Raw genomic sequence first — 19,635 nt, forward strand, 5'->3', positions numbered from 1 at the left:
CAGTGAAAACTGTGTGTCCATGTAGCCATTACAGGTGATCTGCTAAAGGAGCTGCAGGTTGGCTGTTTAGCAGACTTATTGCCTGGAGGTAGAAGCTGTTCCGTAGTCTGTTGGACTTTGACCAAATGCTTCGGTACTGTTTACCCGATGGTAGGAGGGAAAACACCTGTTAGATTCCCCGTTCACTATAACTCCTTCAACATCATTTATCACAATGCAGTGTTGAAAGAATAATATTTATCCCTTGTACGTGAACCTCCTATCTCTCATCCAAAATTGAAGGCACTCCTGGAGACAGAACTTTCAAAGCTTTTGGATGTTTTGTAAAAAGGAATATAATTTGGGACCCTTTTAGGAAAACCTGTTATTACTGCAGACTCTTCTGATTAAAATGGACTCTCCATACAGTGTAATTACCTGCACCACACCCTGCAGAAGACAAAGGAAAAATCAGGGCAATCTCTTTGTGACCTTGGGCAGTGTTGGTATGTGTTCTGTCTTGTCATCGCTGTTAATTTGAATACAGCGAAGGTCAGTGTTGTTAATCATGTTAAAATGTTACTTGTAGTTGAAATACAGAGGATCCATTCAAACGCTGGTAGGTGATTTCCATATTTGAGCTGCAATATGTCATTAGGTCAGCACTTATCCCACTTTCCATGGTCTTAAATGAACAGAGAGCATGTGTCCAACCCCCTTGCCCTCCCCATCTCTGGGCTTGGTGTCCATTAACACAGCTAGATGGATGTACTGCAGAAGAATTGTGGTCCTCTGCTGCTTCAATTCAGTTTGCACATTCAGATCCCAGAGAATTAGCAAGGTCTGTTTAATGGCTCTGCCTTTCCTAATAAACCACACAGAAGAGTATTGTGTATCACAAATGTTGGCAGATATGAAGCAGTGACAGACCAAGAATTATCTTCAAATAAAACATTTGGATTTTCTGTATTCCCACCACCGTTGTTTCATTCAGAACAGAAACTGGCTTTCCTTCTTGTCTAGACAGAAAGTAAACTGTTTTTCTAACTCCAATAAAAAATATTAATTTCCAGTTTTCAGTTCAAGCAATTGAAAGTGTATTGTGATTTTTTGTTTCAGACATTGTTCAAGGTACAATTTGTATTAGGTTTCCCTAGAGTAATCAAGGGCAGTTTTTTTCACTTGTGTGTGTTACTGGATGTGTTTGTGTGCAATTTAAAACAAGCCCTTTCCTGTGTAAATATTATGAGTAAGATTGTCATTATTCAAATTGCAACAAATGGCATTTATTTTGTGTTCATCAGCATTAAATCAGGAAAGAATTACCTTTGTTTTGTGCTTCTGGGCTTGCTCTGACATGCTGATGGTCTAGTTTTCTTGCTAAGTACACAATAGCTGCACTGTGTGTGAGGAATAATCAGCATTAGTTTAGTGTGTATTGAATTAAGCAAGTGTTGCTTGGCAGTCCTGAATCTGAGTAACTGCATTATAGAATGACTCAAGGATTGTTCTGCCTGTGTTTAGTTTTATAAACCACATGACTGCAGAATGTAACTGTCATGACCACACATTTGCCTCAGTACTGCAATAGAAAATGGGTAAAAGTAGAAAAACTAAGAAGGCAAAGGTAATAGGTATAGTTGGTTGGAGATGAGACGATGGGGAATTGTCTTTCAAGATCGGATTTAAGCACGATCTCCCCAAACCTCACCATGGAAGCTCCCTAAAAAGCTCATTATGGGGAAAGTATTAACCTGCTTGTTGCAAATTGTTTTATGGTGTATTCTTTCCTCGTATGGTTAGCTAAAGAAAATATAAAGCATGATAAAGTCATTCTTGACAGTGACACAGACTACTTAGAGAGACTGCTATTATGGTTGAAGTATCATTAATGATTAATTTTCTGTTGTTCCTATGTTCCTATGATGGAAGTATGTTTTACTGATATGTGCCTGATTGTAATTACTCTGTGACACAACTGGTAAATGCCAGCACTTGACCCCAAGTTGAACTGTATGATCCTAGCTGGGAGCCTTAGTCATGTCACTAGCTGACTGTGACTGGAGTTCCCCAAGTTGCAACATTCCCCAACACACGCATGCTTCCTGTCATGTGTTGAAAGAGGAGGGGCTTGAATGGGGGTGGGTGAGAGGAGGAGTCTGCCTACACTTTCTCCTTCTCTCCTGTGTGTGGTCATGAGGTTTTGTAGCTTACAGCTGAGATGTGAAAGACACAATTGACTGCTCCAGATCAGAAGGTTAAATAAAAAATCATTGGTGTTTCTAAAGTTCAAAACAAACAAAATCAGAATTGTTGTTATTTTTCCCATGTTAGAAAACTTTTTTGGTGGGGAAAAAACTGAAAACACTGGGGAGAATGTAATGGAGGATACAATGAAAATGGCATTTTACTGTATTCAGTAAAAGTTTACTAGTAATGACTATTAATGAAGTGAAACGTAAAAGATTAATTTTCCCCTTAAGCCTTAATCGCAGCAATTCTAAACAACAGACTTTTACTTTATTAACATATTAGCTTTTACTTCAGGGATTGCTGCTCTGAGCAGTGAACAGAAGGAAGACCGAATTCACCTGTAGCTGAATGTGGACATATCTGTCTGTAGAGGGCAGCACGACCTTCCTGTAACCTGCTTCTGTATCGGCGGGCAGTAGGGGTCATAAGCACAGGAACTGTAGAACACTTCAGATAAGGGGTTTAGCTAAGAAAGGAGATGCACAGGCCGACAAAAGGATTTGTCATTGTGAATGACAAGACTTGCACTGGTGTAGATGGTAGCCAGGCTCCAATCTGTTGCAGACAAGACCAGCATGTGCTCTACAGGAAGACATTCTGAACAATCAAGTGTGTAAGAGGATTCTCACTTTCAGATATGATTCTGTGTTTCAGCTTTTGCTGGCTGTTAATCTTATTTCACAGCATGCTTAAATCCCACGATTTAAGGTTTTTTTCTTAATTTAGAAAGCAGACTGAGCATAAGAAAAATACACAAATAATGAATTTCCTTTGTTCAATGGTAATTGTGATTCAGAGACTCCAAAATTCAGTTCTCAAGCCAAAGTTTTTTTCTTTAAAATTGATTAATGTCTGTCTGTGGATTATGGTAAAGTATGGCAAGATTCATGGTGAGAAATAGCATATTTATAAATAGCTGGGTTTAGGGCACATCTTGCTATTCAGATGGTTCTACTCTTCTTAAGCTGAGCTTTCCTCCTGAGTGTTATAGTAATAAGCCTCACGTGCTGTACTCCGTATTTTTGTGGTTACTTGTTCATAAGAGTGCATTCAGGTTAAAACGGAGATGTGCGGCAGTGGCATTAGAGAAACCATTAACAACACCCAGCTTTTGTGTCACCTGTGCTGTAATTCTTTGTTCTTTTTATGTTTATCTTATGATCAGTAAATAATGCTTTAGACACTAATTAAAGATGGACGTGGTGCTTGTTTGAATCTGCTTGAATTAATGTGTTGATGTCATAAGAATGGAGTAATATCCATTGATTGGAAATGGCTAATTTAGCACTCATCCAGAAAAGGATGACAAAGTCGCATAATTACAGATATGCAGTAGAAGTCTAGCTTCTACTGCATGTAAATGTTATGAAGATAATATAATGTCAGCTTGACGAGGGGGATATTCAAGGGTTGAGAAAATGGTACAGGCAGAGGTTTTTGATAAAAGATTAGTTCTTAATGCAGGCATCCTAGATAGCGTCGTAAGTGAATTTGGATAGTCAGTTAAAAAGGTTAACGATGTTAAGATTGCTTAATTATAATTAAATCAAGGGATATTCATGTTGAAGTGGCGTCAATTTTTAGGAAGCCATGTAGAAGTTTGGTACCGTGTTGTCAAGAAATGTTTGTCCTGGAACTGATCTAAGAAGAGCAGCCAGATACACACCTGCTGACACATACTGTACCTGGTGTATAAAATGATAGAAGGACTAAGGTGAAAGAAATGTAGTCCTTTTTAGCTTTGAACAAAGACAACTATGTGGGTACATGATTGAAGCATTCAAAATCCTCAAATGCATTAACAAAGTCAATCCATTTCATAAATCACTGTTGATCCTGGGGACATAAGAGGAATCTAACAGGAAGTGCACTTACAGCCAAGAATAGAAGACATGACTGCAAACAATTATTTTAAATGTATAATTATTTTGTAAATAAAATGAGGGGGGTGAATAGTGAAACCTCAGACTTTTTAAATTGGATTTATTGAGGGTATCCTGAAGAAATCCTTTTAGCAGTCTAAAAAAAGAAAAAGGAGCATTTTATTATGTTTCTGAAGCTCTCTTATCCTCTCAAAAGCTGTTGGTGTGTGTTTGCTTTTTTTTTTCTTGCTGTCTTCCATAGCAGTGTTAGGGAGAAAAGGAAGCAGCCTCTTTCAGGGAAATTTCATCAAGGAATAAATAAGCTCTTCCTTAAAAAGAAATAAACAAAAGACAGAAGGAAACAGCACTTGCATTGTGAAGCAACATTTGATGAGACCCATTCTCTTGTGTTTTCATAAGGAAGAAAAGCAAAGCCCCCTTTTAAAAAGTCTTCCTCCTTGTATTGTGTTCAGCCCTGTCTGTATCTACAGCTTCACATGTAGTTTTAAGTATTAGACTTCAAATAATGTCTCTGGTCTACGCTAGCTTGTACTTGTAAAAGCTGTGAATGAACATGCCGTACAAACTGAACGATTAGAGCTGGTGTTGCCTCTCGATGGGTTTGCTACCATTAAACCCACGGTGGCGGCTTAACTTCTATTTAATGAGCTGCCTTTTTTACCCTTAGCAGCTGAAGGTCAGCCACATGAATCTCAGCCCACGTCAGCGTATTAACTGAGGAACACAATAAGAAACTAAACGGCAGTCAATGCAAGTGAGGAGGTTGCCTCTGAGGTCAAGTGCTTTCTGGGCCTGAAAACCATTTTAAAAATTCACCTGATACCGTAGGTTGGGATTTTCAAGTTGGTTCACTGTTGAGCAGTTACATGACTATAATTGTAAACACACAAATATTAATATCTCCACAATGCAATGGGGGGGGGGGGGGACACCTTTTGCCACATAATGGATTTTTAAAGCATTGGTTAGTAAAGCTGCTTCTTACCAAGGCTTTGAAAAGCCGTTATGTGGCATAGTATTTTTTCCCCATTGCATTGTTGAGATATTCATTTGTGAGAAAATGAACAACCTTTTTTCTTTGTCACACTATTTAGCTATCTAACAGCTCTTATTTGTGATGACGGAATAAAAATCTCTGGCTCTGGTGTAGCCGAAGTTGTAAACATTTCATGCAGGACTGGTCTCACAGGATTGAGAGTTTTATAAATGATTGGAAGGTTTAACAGAAAACAGGGCTTTGCCATTTGGCAGTTTGCAGTATTTGTGCTAAATAGACTGATGCTGTGGTCTCTGGGGAGGCTTAGTCATTGTTGGCACGTGGGATGAAGAAGATTTTGAGGAAAAAAAGTGACAAATTAAAGTACATTTTAGAAAACCTGCTTTCTTTGTTTTATCCTCAGCAACACCCTGTTTCATTTCACACTTTGTCTGAAAGAAAAGCTGAAATAAACCAGAATGCAACGGGGTGGAAGTGGTGATGAAGGCTCTTGGTTTGTAAATTGTAAATTAATTCCAGGTTTCTCTTCAGAAGAAAGACGAATTGACCAAATTCATAATTAAACAAAAATATTATGTTGCTTAGGTTGAAGAATTACAAATAAAACATATATGTACAGTGACAGTGTATATCCAATCTACTTCTCTGAGACCTCTTTTTTAGTGCAAAATGTGAACAGAAAAACCATGCTCCTTCATTGCCCATTTTGTCTTTGTGCAGAACCTGTGCCTCATGAACTGAAATGCTCACTGATAAAGCTGACAAAACACTGAGTACTTCATTAAAACAAAGAATACAGTAGTTCTAGAAAAAAAATCTTCTAATCTGTTGTACAAACAAGTTGGCGACCACAAAAAACAGTTTTGGTCATGGTTATTTTTCCAGCTGTTTTCAATCAACAATTTAATTTTTAAAAGAGTGAAATCAGGAGTCTTAACGCATCAAATGCATCCGTGGAATGGCCCCCTCTCACTTGTAACGTTCATATGAAGGAGCAAAAATGTTACAGCGAGTCCCAAGCTTTACAAATACAAGGAAACAGGCACTTCCTTTCAAACAAATTCTGGAGACCCCTGGCAGTGACCTTTGAGTGTGTGAATCTACAACTGGATGTTGATATGATGTCAGCGTTCTCCATTGTCCTCTGAAAATTCCACTATTGACAATGCCAGGTGACTTTCTTCCATGGAAATTTTGCCAGGCTCTGGTGTTAGATTTTCCCTCCGCTTCTTTCCAAAGAGTTCAGCTCGCATTTATATAATGGTTAACAGGAGACCCAGCCACTGAGAAATATGACCTCTTTTATGGAGAAACTTGGTTGGCAGTAGTTTTTTTTTCATGAGTTTAAAACCACAGGACTGCTGTACCTCTTGCCTTGCATGTGCCATTTTTGATTACATTTTTTAATTAAAGTTTAAATTTAAACACAGCCATGCGTGTTGGTTATATACTTATTGACACAGTGCCAGCATTTGTTGCTAGGTATTCCAGAAAGTATTTTTATTATAGAATACAGAGGGCGCCGAGTATATATTTCAAAAGGCAAGTTCCATTTGCTGTTCTCGCATAGTTTTGTAACTTAAGCAGAAATGGTCTACAAACTGAATAGAGCATCAGTGAGACCACTGCCAAACAGGTATTGGAAGGCAACAGTGTCACATTTATGGGCAGAATCTCCCCCAGATTGCACAGCTGTGCCACATGTGTCCGTCAACCCATCCTTTGGTTTTTCTATAAAATGCTAAAATTATTGTAGCAATACCAGCTGTCAACCCTGTGGATCAGCAGTTCCTGTCTAGAGGATTGTCACCAATGTGTCATGGTTTAACTTGGAAAACAGGTAAAAGATGAGCACCAATGTCCACTTTAAGTGTGCTGCTTTGTAAAACCGCACAAAAGTGAGCAAAATAGAGATTAAATTATCAGTAATTTACTGCTGATGTTAAAAGCAGCATTCACTTTTAGACTTGCTAGCTCATTCAGGTTAAACACTATAGTCCAGATATGGAGATTCTTGCCTTCAATGGATTTCTCACAGTCCAGCCAAAGTCATTTGTAATTAACTTAAAATTATATTCTCCTGTGGTATCATGGATTCTACAGATTTAAAATAAGCTATCTCTGTTCGTTGCTTGTCTTTCGTTGTCAGGTGGCTTTGTGGTTGGTTCTGTTGCATAAGGTGTGTGTGTGTGCATATATATACTGTACTGTATATAGTAGACACAAAAATTGAAAGACCTAGGTAAATAAGAGACATCAAGTATTCTGAAACAAGAACAGACTATTCATTCTGCTGCCCATTTTGTAATTAACTGATCCATGGATCTCATTCACCCATTTCTTGAAATAAATCTGGGGATTGGCTTCAGCAACAAGCCAGGATTGAGTAAAGAAGTACCTCTTGTTCTTGGTTTTCAGTGCACTTCCCAATAATGTCTGCTTGTACGCTTAGGTTTGCGTTTCCCTGTTCAAAAATCAGACTTTGAAAGAAGGGTGATTGCTGTGGTGCTTTTGTTAGGAGCTTCAGTGCCCAAAACAGCTGGACATGCTGATGTCAGCATGGAACCCTGAGAGAAAGACATCAGCAAAGGTCAACAGAGAGCGAAGCGCATGCTCCGGGATCGCGATATCCCGAGATCATTCCAAGAATAAGGCAAAACAGACAAGCAGCTGCGGATCAGTTGCTTGCAAATTTCAACCTTGAGCACAAGCAGCCAGTTTAATCAAAAAGGGTCCACCAAGAACTCCACAGCGCAGGATACTATAGTCGGGTTACACTTCGCAAATTGCTCTTCACACCTGGTAATGCATGTTTGCTAGTTAAGTGGTGCAGAGAGAATGGTGCCACATTCCTCCTATAGAATTCCACTTACTAGTAGACTCTATATCGCAGATTGTACCAGACACACCAGCTGCTCATGATAGCGACTTTACATTGGGGTTCCATTTTTTCATCCACTACTTAAGTTTTGAAAGGAAGTTCGAACTCCATTTATTCTGAACAATGCAGTTTTGTCGGAACTTAATGTGCAGACCGCTGTAATGCGGTTACTGCTTGCTCAGTGTGGATGTCATTTTAAGATTGCTTCCTGATATTGTAATATCAAAATTAAGGAAATACTTTGAGTTATTTTCTCAGGAACTCAAGCAAGCTCAACTTTTACCTGTAGAAGGTGTTCCCTTTTGGACAAGGCAAATGAAAACCAATACCAAAGAACTCTGAAAGGAGCACTTTTATAAAGGCATTTTAGTGAGCTGCAGAGTAACATTAGCATGGAATTAATCTGGTTGCCAGCAATACATTTATTTAATGGGTGTTTCTGAAAATACAACTGTAAAATACAATTTTTTAAAATACTAGTCTGCCTAAATGTTTGAAAAATTGAAAAAAAAAACATTTTCTGTGGTTTATCACACAGGCTGTGTAATTTGAGGATGCAGTTACATTTTTTTATTTTTCAACAGAATTATAAATACCAACACTACTTTATATTGCTTTCTATACAGCAGTCAGATATTTGAAAGGTAAAAAGGTTTTTAAAATGCAGATTCAGTCAAGGGATAGGGAGTTTTACAGCTTACTTCTTGGGTGCAATATAGTATAAGCTCATGTGGTAAAAAAAAACCAAACCCCCCAGTTATGCATTTATTTTCCCATGCAACATGTTTTTTTTCCAAATCGGTTACATTTTGATTTTAAGATGAATTAGACTGCGTTTTGTGCACAAGAACAATGCTTATAATGCTGAATTTGCTGTTTGAGGGTTAACATTTCTTCTCCTCACTGCAAGTGTATGGAAAGTAATGTTCATTCTCATCAGAGCCAGTTTTGACATAATTCAGATTTCTTTCCCTGAGGTCTGTGACGCACATCCTACTAACATAAGCTGTTCCTTTTAGGAATTCCATCTAGTGAAGTAAAAGAGTATTTCATGTTGTATTATTGTTGTACATGTATGCAATACCTCCTGCTTTATGCCCTAAAAATATGGCTTGACCCTTCATAAACTTTGATAAAAATGGAGTAATACCTTTGCCCCTATACAAGGAAACATGTTATCTTGGAATAAGGCAATTATAGCCTGCAGTTGAGATGCTGCCCTACCTTTCCTTGAATATGCTGTGAGGATGGTGGACAAGACATCACAGAAAAACTTTTCTCCCTTTTACAATGAATAAGCCATTGCCCTTTCCGGTTCACACTTAGATTTTCACCTTAAATATAGCTAAATTTTTGTTTTTAATTAGACAAAGAATCTTAAAATCTTGCATGTCTGTTGAAAGTATAAATCGGGAAGTAGACCTGCTCATTGAATTAATATATAGTCTAGGCTTCCCCAAGTGCAGTCTGGCAGCTCTCTGCAGATTCCATTATAAGGCATACCTATATGCTATTAGAAATAATGCTTGCAGACTGGCAAAGTGGAGATAATGGCTTTTTTCTCAGGGGCTTCCAGTCTCTTCGATCAATGGCCATAACTGAAGTCTTCTGACTGCTTGGCTTCGGCCTGCTGATCCACTGCTCTTATTTCAGGGCTCAGCAGCTCAGATTGGCCTTACTGTCTAGGTTAGAAAAAAGTTGGTAACCGAGTCAAATACAGCTGAATTAGTAACATGTTCTATCTTACCTCTTTCAGTTTAAAAACATGGCATTTAAAAAAGAAAGTGAAAACCAAACAAACTACTTCAAACACCAGTATTGTTTTCAGTATTTTATATCCTTAGTCACAGTGCAAGTGTGTCCTTCTTTTTTTGTGCTCTTCACTGCTTGTACAATTATTTTCAAAGTAGAGATGAGAATGAAAGAAATTCAAGAACTGTATTTGTACCCCCCCCACCATTTCATAAATTATAGAATTAAAAACCCAAAATAAACTTCCTTTAATAGATGATTATAAAAAGAACATTGTTGAGTGAGAGGGAGAAGCGAGGTTTGGCTCAGATCCTAGGTCAGCTTTTTTTTTTTGTTCTTTCAGCCAAAAAAATCAAACATTTTTAAGCAATACTTTGTTAGGGAACACGATAGAAATTGTAGCTTGGCTGGGGGTTTTCTCTGCTGTCATAAAGTGCTCTGATGACATGGCACATGCTGGTGTGTGTATGCAGTATTCACACACCTGAAAAAGATCCAATTCGACAATAAAGAGAGGTTTAAAGTGTGTCTTGGCCTGAGCTGAAGGACCTGTAGCAGCAAGGGTCTGATGTTTTTCCTTTAAAGTATTTTACTTTTTTACTCAATTTTACTCCTGTATGTATTTTTAACCAATATTCAGTGTATGTCTTTAACTGTTGTTTTAAAAATTCTAAGTCATTATGCTAATGATAATTCTAAGTGATAAAATACATTCCAAGGTATAATGTTCATTAATGAAACAAGCTTTTAATGAATAGCTAGCTTCTGCTAGTCATTTATTTTACCTAATTTTTTACACTTTTTGTTCTGTCGTAATAGTGTTGTGAAGCAACCTGGAATGCCACACACTACTGATATCTTTTAGTACAATACTACAATGCATTTAAGTTGAATTGCTATGCATCATTACACAAGGCTTAAAGGAATGTCCTCTACTGAGATTCTGATGGAACTGAATAGTTTTGGTCGTGACCAACGAAGACTACAAGGGAACTGATAGAAGTATTCCAACATCTTAAAAGGCATTGACGAAATCAACCCTGCAGAATTAACGGTGAAGCATGAGCTAGAAGACACAAGTGGAAACTATGTGGAAGTGCGTTTGAAACTGCTTTAAGTAAGAAATTCTGTACCCAAAGAGTTGTAGTAGTCTAAAACAAGCTACCTAGCTACAGTATGTGGTTGAAGCTGATACCTTCCAAGAAAAAGCTGGATGTGATCCTGGGCTCAATAAACTACTAACCTCCAAATGGGACCAAATGACTCATTCTTATGTCTATCTTTTCTTATGTTCTTAATTGGTAATATAGTGCACATGCATCATAATGAAAGCTCGTGGTCATTTGGACCATGGTGTCTTGATCTTATTTAATCTGTTATTTCTTCTGTTTCCCTTAATAGCTTTTATTTATGTATAAGATAATACTTGTACATAAGCAAAATGATGTCTTCATGTTGTCAAAAAAATACATTACAGTGCCTGTAACATCGCAATGTTTGTCTGAAAGGAATAAATGAGATGATTTCTGTTATGTTCTGCTAATAATAAATCTGTGAATCAAAACATCAGTTTCAACCTATAGAAAACTTATTGTAATATCTTTTTAATCCTTTTTTATTTTTGACATCTGAAAACATCCTAAAAGGGTAAAAAGCCTTGAATTTATCTGTGTAGTTAAGGCAAGTACTAGATCTCAGATTTTAAGATTATTAAAAGCTAAAAAACATTACTAATTTTTTAGAACAAACTTGAAGCATGTAAACTCTTTAACCTAAGAAATAGGTTTTTTTCCAATTAGCATTTGGACAAGGCAAATTCACTATTAAACAAAGGCACCTCACTTCTTAAGATCAATATTGTATACATACTGTATATATGACATCTACAACCTGTTATTTAAGTGATGCGAAATAGCTTGTCCCAAGACTGTACTATTCGTGACAATGTTTATTACACTTGTAATAGCAGCCTTTAGCAAAGCTACACCTATTGAAGTCCCATCTGTACAGAACATCACTAGATACAGTATATCATTTAGTTACCTGTGACCTGAATACACTTTTCTTTGCAGAATACAGTAATAATTCCAGAGAGTTTGCTGGTGAGAGATAAATGTGTTGCAGCTGCTGGAATTTTGGACAATTTTAGATACAAGGGAACCATAAACAGTGTGGAACAATGATTACAATTCTGGACTGGATGGTTGTGAGTCCCAATCTTGGGTGAGACACAGCTGTTGTACTCTGGGGCACGACACTTCACTCAACTGTATTAAAAGGTGCAATTGCAAGTCTCTTGGGATAAAAGCATCAGCCAAGTAAGTAGTAATACCAAATATTGTTTATTCTCTAAACAACCCACACTTTGATTTACTTTGATTGTCATCCTTTTAAATTTCAAAATGAAGGATCTATCCAGAAGCTTGACTGCCGATATATTGTGAGCAAGTTGGGTCAAGGACATTTATAATTGGTGGAAACTTATACTCAGCTTCTGTTATTAGTAGCATTTAGAAGTAAGTTTTGTCATCAGGTGCTAGCAAGTCTTTAACATTTTTAGAAGAATCCTGTTAACTGGATTGAATTGTTTCTCAGTTCTTTTCAAGGTGAATGTAATCTCTGGAGTGTTGTGAAGTCAGGCGCTATCAGGGAACTGTCAGAAAATTGAAATTCCAGGTGTCTGCTGTATAAAAATACCCCCTTGTGTTTATGAGGAGTGGGTGCTTGCACACATTCCACCCAACCTAGTCATTCTGCGCTAAGCATCTGTTCAGTGAAGTGATTGCTTCAAAAACAGTAATTTTGGTTAGACTGAACATGACATATTTAAAAGTTCTTTCAATTCCTCCAATGATCTCTCAGTTTAGTGGCTCATGAGATCTTTTTCCCTGCAAAACCAAGAACATATGCTGCTTGTTGCATTACAGTGCTCGAGTACCCTAAGCTTATTCTTTGTGTCAGTTTGCTTTGCTGATTACACCAGTCCCTGACACCCTCTCAGAAAACCAGAACAATGTGTTTGAGTATAGGATGCAGGAGAAAAGGAGAACAGCTAACCATGATTCCATGTTATTTTTTATTATAAAAGCCATTTTTTCTCCTTTCTCCTATACCTCACTTCCTAGCACATAGCAATGTCCTTGTCTTTCACTCTTGTTTCCCCAAGTTGAACTGTTGGGACTGATCTTCAAATTTCTCACTGCAATTTCACAAAGGGGCACCGAGAGGTCAGACTCAGTTTGCACTTCATCAACTTAGTGCAGCTGGCAAAATACCATAACCTGGGATTGTCACAATTTAGCAACTTGAGGGACCCATCTAGCTACTGTACCAATGCTGGCAGTGTCTGGCCTAGCATCTGCTGTTCTCAGGAGGCTTTCTAACAGGAGGATTTCAACTTTCCAGTTCTTGGACTTGTGACTGTCTATACATTAAAACTAAAACCTGCATCCTTTCTTCAGTGTGACTGGCTACTGTCCCACTTCACTCTGTGCCACCTTTATCAGGGAAGCAGTGTGGAGCAGTGGTCAGTGTTCTGCACTGGTAACTGGAAGGTTAGTGTTGGGTAAGACATGGCTGTACACTCAAACAAGTCATTTCACCAAACTGCTTCAGTAAAATACCTAGCTGTATAAATAGCAGCAAATGCAAGTCTCTTTGGATAAAAGGGTCTGTCAAATAAATAATTAGGACTAATTTTGGACTTCCCAGTTCCAAGATCAGGAATTTCATGGACCTACACTTGCAGTGTCATCCATTACAGCTCAATTTGTTTTCTAAACTGTGCCTCGACGTAGCTGCTAAAAAAAGCAATTTTTCTTTGAGGCTACAAAGATTGAGGACACTTTGTGTCCAGTTTTAAAGAGCTCCATTCTTGACAAGAATGAACTTGTCTTTGTTGAAGATATAATGCTGTACAAGGTTAACATTTGTTTCCTCTGTATATTTTATTTGGTATCCTCAAATATTGCAACAGTCTGACTGTATGCCATGTAAGTATGTTTGGTTTTACTCATTTTATGTTTTCTTTTCTGCATGTTCAGGAAAACATTAATTAGGGATCTGTCAGGCTCTCGTTATTAAAATGAGACCTTTTTAAAGAAAGTTCTTATATTAGGGGGCACAGTTGTTAAAAAAAATAGGTTCAGCAACAAGCTATCCAACAAGTTGTCCGGTTGTAATTCAGCAACAGTGTTGTCTTTTCTCATTTGGAGTGGGTGTTTTAATATGCTCCTTATCTTGCTGAGGAAGCAGTTCATATATAATTGTCTCCCTGAAGACTAGTCTTTCAGACAATCTGGCTCAGATAAGTTTGTTTTACAGTGTACCAGCACAGGTTTTATCAAGTCCTTCATCAAGCCAGAAACCATGCAGTCTCAGCAGCAGAGAATCACATTAAGGCTTTAAAGAAGAGCCTTCTTTGCATTTATTTATATTTTAAAAAGGTCACAGTCAAATTGCAAATTGCCTGCCATGTCACTGTGCATACTGGTTTATTTCTGGGTGATACTGTGGTGGCTGAGGATGTTTGTTTTCATGTCCACTAATGAAGATTCAAGGCATATTAGTTTCTAGCATATAATCTTCTGTAGTTTACTGTATTCATGAACAAATTAATCTGCTTTATTCATGTGGTATCTTATTCTTTTATCTTCAGAATTTTCACAATCCCCTTAATCAAGTTCACCCATATTTTCTGGCCTATATAGGTACAGTAGGAATGTTGTACATCATTCTAGTATTGAAAAAGTAATTTGGAAAAAAAAAATTGAAGAAAACAGAGTGCTTATAGTGTTGTTGCTTAAGTGCGTTTTACCTTTGTCCAGTTAAGGGAGGGAGTGGTATGGAGAAATTTAAGGAGTGCTGAGTATCAAAACAACTCTAGCACACACTGTCACAGTAGAGATGTTTTGACGCTAACTTAAACTAGATGAGCAGCCAACCATATTGCTTTTTGCCTGACTTTGAAAGTGGCCTGCACAGGAGTAAGAGATGCTCACGTCCATGTGTATGAAAGGGGAATTGCTATAACATGAGGCTACAGGGACAGTTTTTTTTTGTCCTTGCTTCTCTGCAAGTCTTGCAGCCTCACCTCTTTTATATCTATCTCACACTGACAGCCCTGATTCTTTATGTGCCCTTCTAAATTGTGAATATTGCATAAAGCTTCTAACTCTTTTCATTTCATTTTCATTTCATTGTTAAGGTGCTCATGTCGTGCTGAGCGTATAGTATATTGTAGATGTATTTAACTGTACCTCTCAGAAAAGCAAATTTCCCTTCTGGGACAATAAAGGTAGTAAGTAGCGGGTGTTCAGATACCTCGAATACTGCCCAGCACCACCACTGGCTCCATATTTTCACATCCCTGGAGAAATGCAAAACACAAACTCACTTACAGATTTGGGTCAAGGAAAGAGGCAGAAGCTTACGCTCTCATTAAGAAAGAGAAGGGCACTCTGGGAGAGAGGGAGGGAGAGAGAGGAGCTGTACCGAGGAGCAGTAGCAGACGCACAAGCTGGCAGCGTGACGAAGTGCAGTGCTAGCTGAGGAGGCAGCAGCAGCAGCAGCAACATTTCCAGCATCCTTCTAGAATGAGCTTCCGAGAGGCTCTGACAGGAGCTGAGGAGACGCTGCGTCGGACTTAGAACTGGACTCACTGAGGAGCTCTGAGGGGAACTAACACTTTCAGCCCTGCTGTGGATGTGCCTTTGCTTCTGGTCTGTCCTAGTTTGGGGACTGTCCTTGTCTTCTGAAAGCAAGCTTCCTCGCTTGACAGTTTACTTGACTGAAGGCTTGTTTTCTGCTCTTGTTTGTCCTCTTGTACCCCCGTGGAGCATTGCAGTTTGGAACGGGGCGGAATTAAGGCTAAGTGAGGAAACTGGGTCATCTGGCTGCTCTCCTGAAGGTGATAGGCGCATGTGAGGGCCGGTGATGTTTGTGACTCTACGCTCATCCCTGGAATGGGCTGCACCACCAGTGTCATTCTCTTTGAGGGCCTGCGAACTGTGATTGAGAGGAACTGTGGCTACATCTGCAAGAATGCTCCAGAACAGAATGGCCTTGAGCAGGCAGAGCAGTCTCCAAGCAGGGCAGAATCCAGGATATGGCCACAGTCTGCAGTGGTAAATGCGAATGTCTTGTGGCTTCATCTGTGTGTTTGTTTGCATTTGCGGCAGATAGGTGAATCACACTGAAGAAAGTCATGGCTTTTACTCCTTTCAACTTGACACTAAAAATAGAGTGGCATTTCTTAAAAAGAAGAAATTAGAAGCATAGTAAAAGCGGGAAGTGAGTTTTTTTAAGTATATCCTTGCAATCAAAGCTTATGAATTATGCAGCCCCACTTAAATGTCCAGACAGTCGTGTAAGGTTTTTTTTTCCTGGCAGTTATTTTGCAGACTGTAAAAGGTGTATCTGTCAGTAAAGGAAGCTTTGATTTCCTGTTCTGACATGTAGTACCCAATAGCATTATCTCTACTGTACAGAGTTATTTGCTACCAGAATTAATTAACATGCATGGAACTGTATAGGAAAGGGCTTTAAAATGACCTCTTTTTCAGTTTTGATTAGTGAGAAGAATTGTCTTTTCCAGTTAAGCCCATCCCCTGTAACCGAATACAGAAACTAAAATGCAGGCAAAAGCAATTAGACTAAATCTCTGTCCTTTTTTAGCACCGTTGTATGGATCGGTTCTTGCAATAGGAAAGCAGCAGAGTTCTGTGACTGATCAATGAAGCTTTTCTGTTAAAGTAAATTTCTGTTAAATTTCATGGGAAAAAAAATGCCCATAGCGTCTGGTGCTTAGCAGTCAGGATTGTCTTCTGCATAGGGAATTGGCTTATTTTTCAGATTCAGTCTCCTTTATTTGGTTTTAAAAAATGACTTTTAATCCTTTTCTTGTCAGACAAAAATTGTGTAGTTTTTTTGTAACGTACGTTAGGATACCAATAGGGACATATACTTTAAACAATATGTAACAGTGCTTAATTTACCTAAAATGCAGCCTATTGCACATGGTTGACAGCTTTTATGTCTTTTCTTTCAAATCAAAGTCTGCATCTCTTTTTTTTCCCTGTACAATCCAGACTAATGATATTTTTGTTAATGCCTATAAATCACAGATTTAAAGAATCAGAGGCAGTTACCAGCTTGTCAAAATCAGAGAACAGAACACAAAGCGAGGCAAATGGGTGGATAGACAAGTGACAGACAAAAAGATTTTGGTGCATCCGTAAGAGATGCTGGATCCTTTAATTAGGAAAAAAAAATCAGATAAAATGCTTGCAGCTGCGGATTTTGCGGAGGAGGCTGAAGGTGGGCAGGGGAAAACGGCATCGCAGGCTTGGCTCTGCGCTCACGTGAACGAAAAAGCGGAGATCCACCGGTCAACTTGCGAGGACTGATTCTACACATAAACAAAGCATCCACATTCACGTTTTCCAGAACAACTGCTTCTGTTGCTCTTCAAACTAATGCTGTCAAATCTGAAGAAAAAAGAAAGCCCTGCCAAAAAAAAACAAACAACAGAAAGCTTTGTGGGATTATTCTTTTCCCCCACAGTCCTTCTACACTCTTGGTATACAGAGTGCACATGACCACACTGCCAGATACAGATGGCTGTGTGTGTTCACCATTGTGTGCTTGACATTTTGTCACAGCTGTGTATTTCACAAAAGTATATTGTAATGCCGCAGGAATCTACTGCTAGTAAAGCCAACATCATGTATCTGATCACCAAATATTAGTATATTATATAATACTCTCGGTGTATTAATGCAGTCCAGTGGAATAAGCACACCTTGGTCAGTATGAGAGATGGTTGTGCTGTTGCTGTCCACAAGTATATTTCTACAGCATAAATTCTGGGAAATTCTCATTCTCTTTATCTGCCAGTAAAAAAGGTCTCGTCTGTTCTGTCATTTTAATTAACAAAAAACTTTGAATTAGCTCTTTCCCCATGAAATGTTTGCCCTTTCTGTTTAAGAAAGGTGAATGTTTGGTTGGGAATAATGAATAGTAGGGAAGGTGACTACTTTCAAAAGCAGTGTATACAGAAAATTGCCCCACTGTAAGGACAGAGATGGTTTCAGTTTCTGAAATACATATCTCTGATGTACTAGAAGTGCTGTTGTTGCCTTTGGATTAATTATGTCATTGAATGTTGATTTCATGCTTCTGCACTGTCTGTGGCTCTGGGCAAACAAAAGACACTGGTTCATTTGAAATGTCCTTACAGGAATTTTGGTCCATCCCTCCTAGATAACACTGCCTGGCCTGGAATGTCTAATATACAGCACAAAGATGATCTGCTGCTGACAAGGCTGGAGGGTGGAAGTGTGCTCACCAGCAGAGCTTGAACCCCTGACACTCATTTCAGTATGCAAGATGGTTGTGCTACTGTTGTCCACCCATGGCTTTGTTTACACAGGATATTGCCCTGGGTTTTCAATTAGTCACTTTATACCAACGCACCCTTTTCCTTCCTCCAGGAAATTAACATATGCTTTTTGTGTTTGGAGGGAAGGGGGGGTAGTGGCAGTAATCTGTCTTATCTCATTATTGGTATTTAATGCTGCGCTTCCCCAGGAAAGCCCCCAAAAGCCAACTGTAACAGCAGAAAGGTACTGTAACAAGCGTGGGGGCACCGGAAACTGACCTTTCACCGTTTATTTCTGTAACAAGTCATCTTTGTTGTTATTGAATTGCTCTGTTTGCGGAAACTCTTTTGTTTTTTATAGGGGGAAGGAGTCTTCCTTCTGAAAGATTGCTAGCCGGTCGGACTAGGCAGGCGATCATACCGACAGCAATAGGAACTCTGCTTCACATGTCTTTCGGACCCCATGAGTCCCCCTTAATTGTTTCTCGCTTCTCCACTTCTTCATTGATCTGATGTGCAGTGGGGAGGTTGGCACTTGATGGCTGCCTCACATCACCCAGGTGGGGAGATGCAATTCTGTGGTGGATGAAGTGGGTCCCCTGCTACATACTTAAAGAGCTTCAGTATAAAAATGGCTAGATAAATGCAGTTCATTATTACTTGTGAAGAAGACATACCAGACTGTCACATTTTAAATAAGTAGCTCCCCAGATACACTGGAAGTTGCCAGTTTTCTCACAGCACTTTTGTGTCCATACTGTAAATCTAGTGAGTATCTGCTTGAGTTCCCATAGGACCTGCGGTGACGGATACTGTAAATGCTTGGGGGAGAGTTGAATTCTTACTGCCTGTGTGTTAAATAATCTTTGTAGTACAAGGAACCTGGTAGCAGTCCTTACACTATGCTTGTTTGTTCAGTCTGATGTTGCCACATTAAAAGATGAAGCTTTGTTCATTTGTTCATGTTCATGGAATTATACGAAAGGGTGGAGTAAGCAGACTAACCTGTATGGCTTTGATAAAGAGTTTCCTTTGTATTTAGATCATTACCTTTTGTATTGTGCAGACTGTTTTAATAGCCGTTTATAAAAATGGGCTTGGTTTATGAAATAATTAGGTCCTTTTAAACAAAATAATAGATTCAAATTTTGTTTTCCTTTGATAATGAGTCCTTTTGCTCTGTGAGTGCTATATAATTGGAATTTGATTTATTGCATAAATTAAAAAGCATCATAAGCCTTTTAATATATTGTACATAGAATGCTCTCAAAGTATTGGGACATCAAATTTAAAACTCTTATATATTTATTAAAAATAGTCATAGACCTAGCCAAGCAATTTGTATTCAGGAGATTGCTATGGAAGATAATGCATAATGCATCGTAAAATCACCAAGTTGTACAGTTTTTGTTCTATTTTGCCATAAGTAGTGGGACACACTCATTTGAACTAAATTTCAAAAGGTAGTCGAAAAGACTAAATTTGGTTGCATGTCCCCTTCAAGTGATAA

The 19,635-nt window shown here is 38.5% G+C and overlaps 1 protein-coding gene across 18 annotated transcripts in view; it reads left to right on the forward strand.

Moving 5' to 3' along the window:
* Positions 1-19,635, forward strand: part of LOC102689632 (dedicator of cytokinesis protein 9) — a 157,089-nt gene that overhangs the window by 34,965 nt on the left and 102,489 nt on the right. For 8 of the 18 annotated variants that reach the window (XM_015363464.2, XM_015363468.2, XM_069179238.1 and 5 more), the window contains exon 1: positions 15,272-15,870. The exons of 4 other annotated variants lie outside the window; for them this stretch is intronic. In XM_015363464.2, the coding sequence (XP_015218950.1) occupies positions 15,709-15,870 (162 nt within the window). In that variant the 5' untranslated portion in view covers positions 15,272-15,708. Of the gene's footprint in view, positions 1-15,271; positions 15,871-19,635 lie in introns of those variants that run through there. 6 more of the 18 variants (XM_015363474.2, XM_015363480.2, XM_069179242.1 and 3 more) reach the window with 1 other exon arrangement.

The sequence above is a fragment of the Lepisosteus oculatus genome, chromosome 15, assembly GCF_040954835.1.
Source record: "Lepisosteus oculatus isolate fLepOcu1 chromosome 15, fLepOcu1.hap2, whole genome shotgun sequence".
NCBI lineage: Eukaryota > Metazoa > Chordata > Actinopteri > Semionotiformes > Lepisosteidae > Lepisosteus > Lepisosteus oculatus.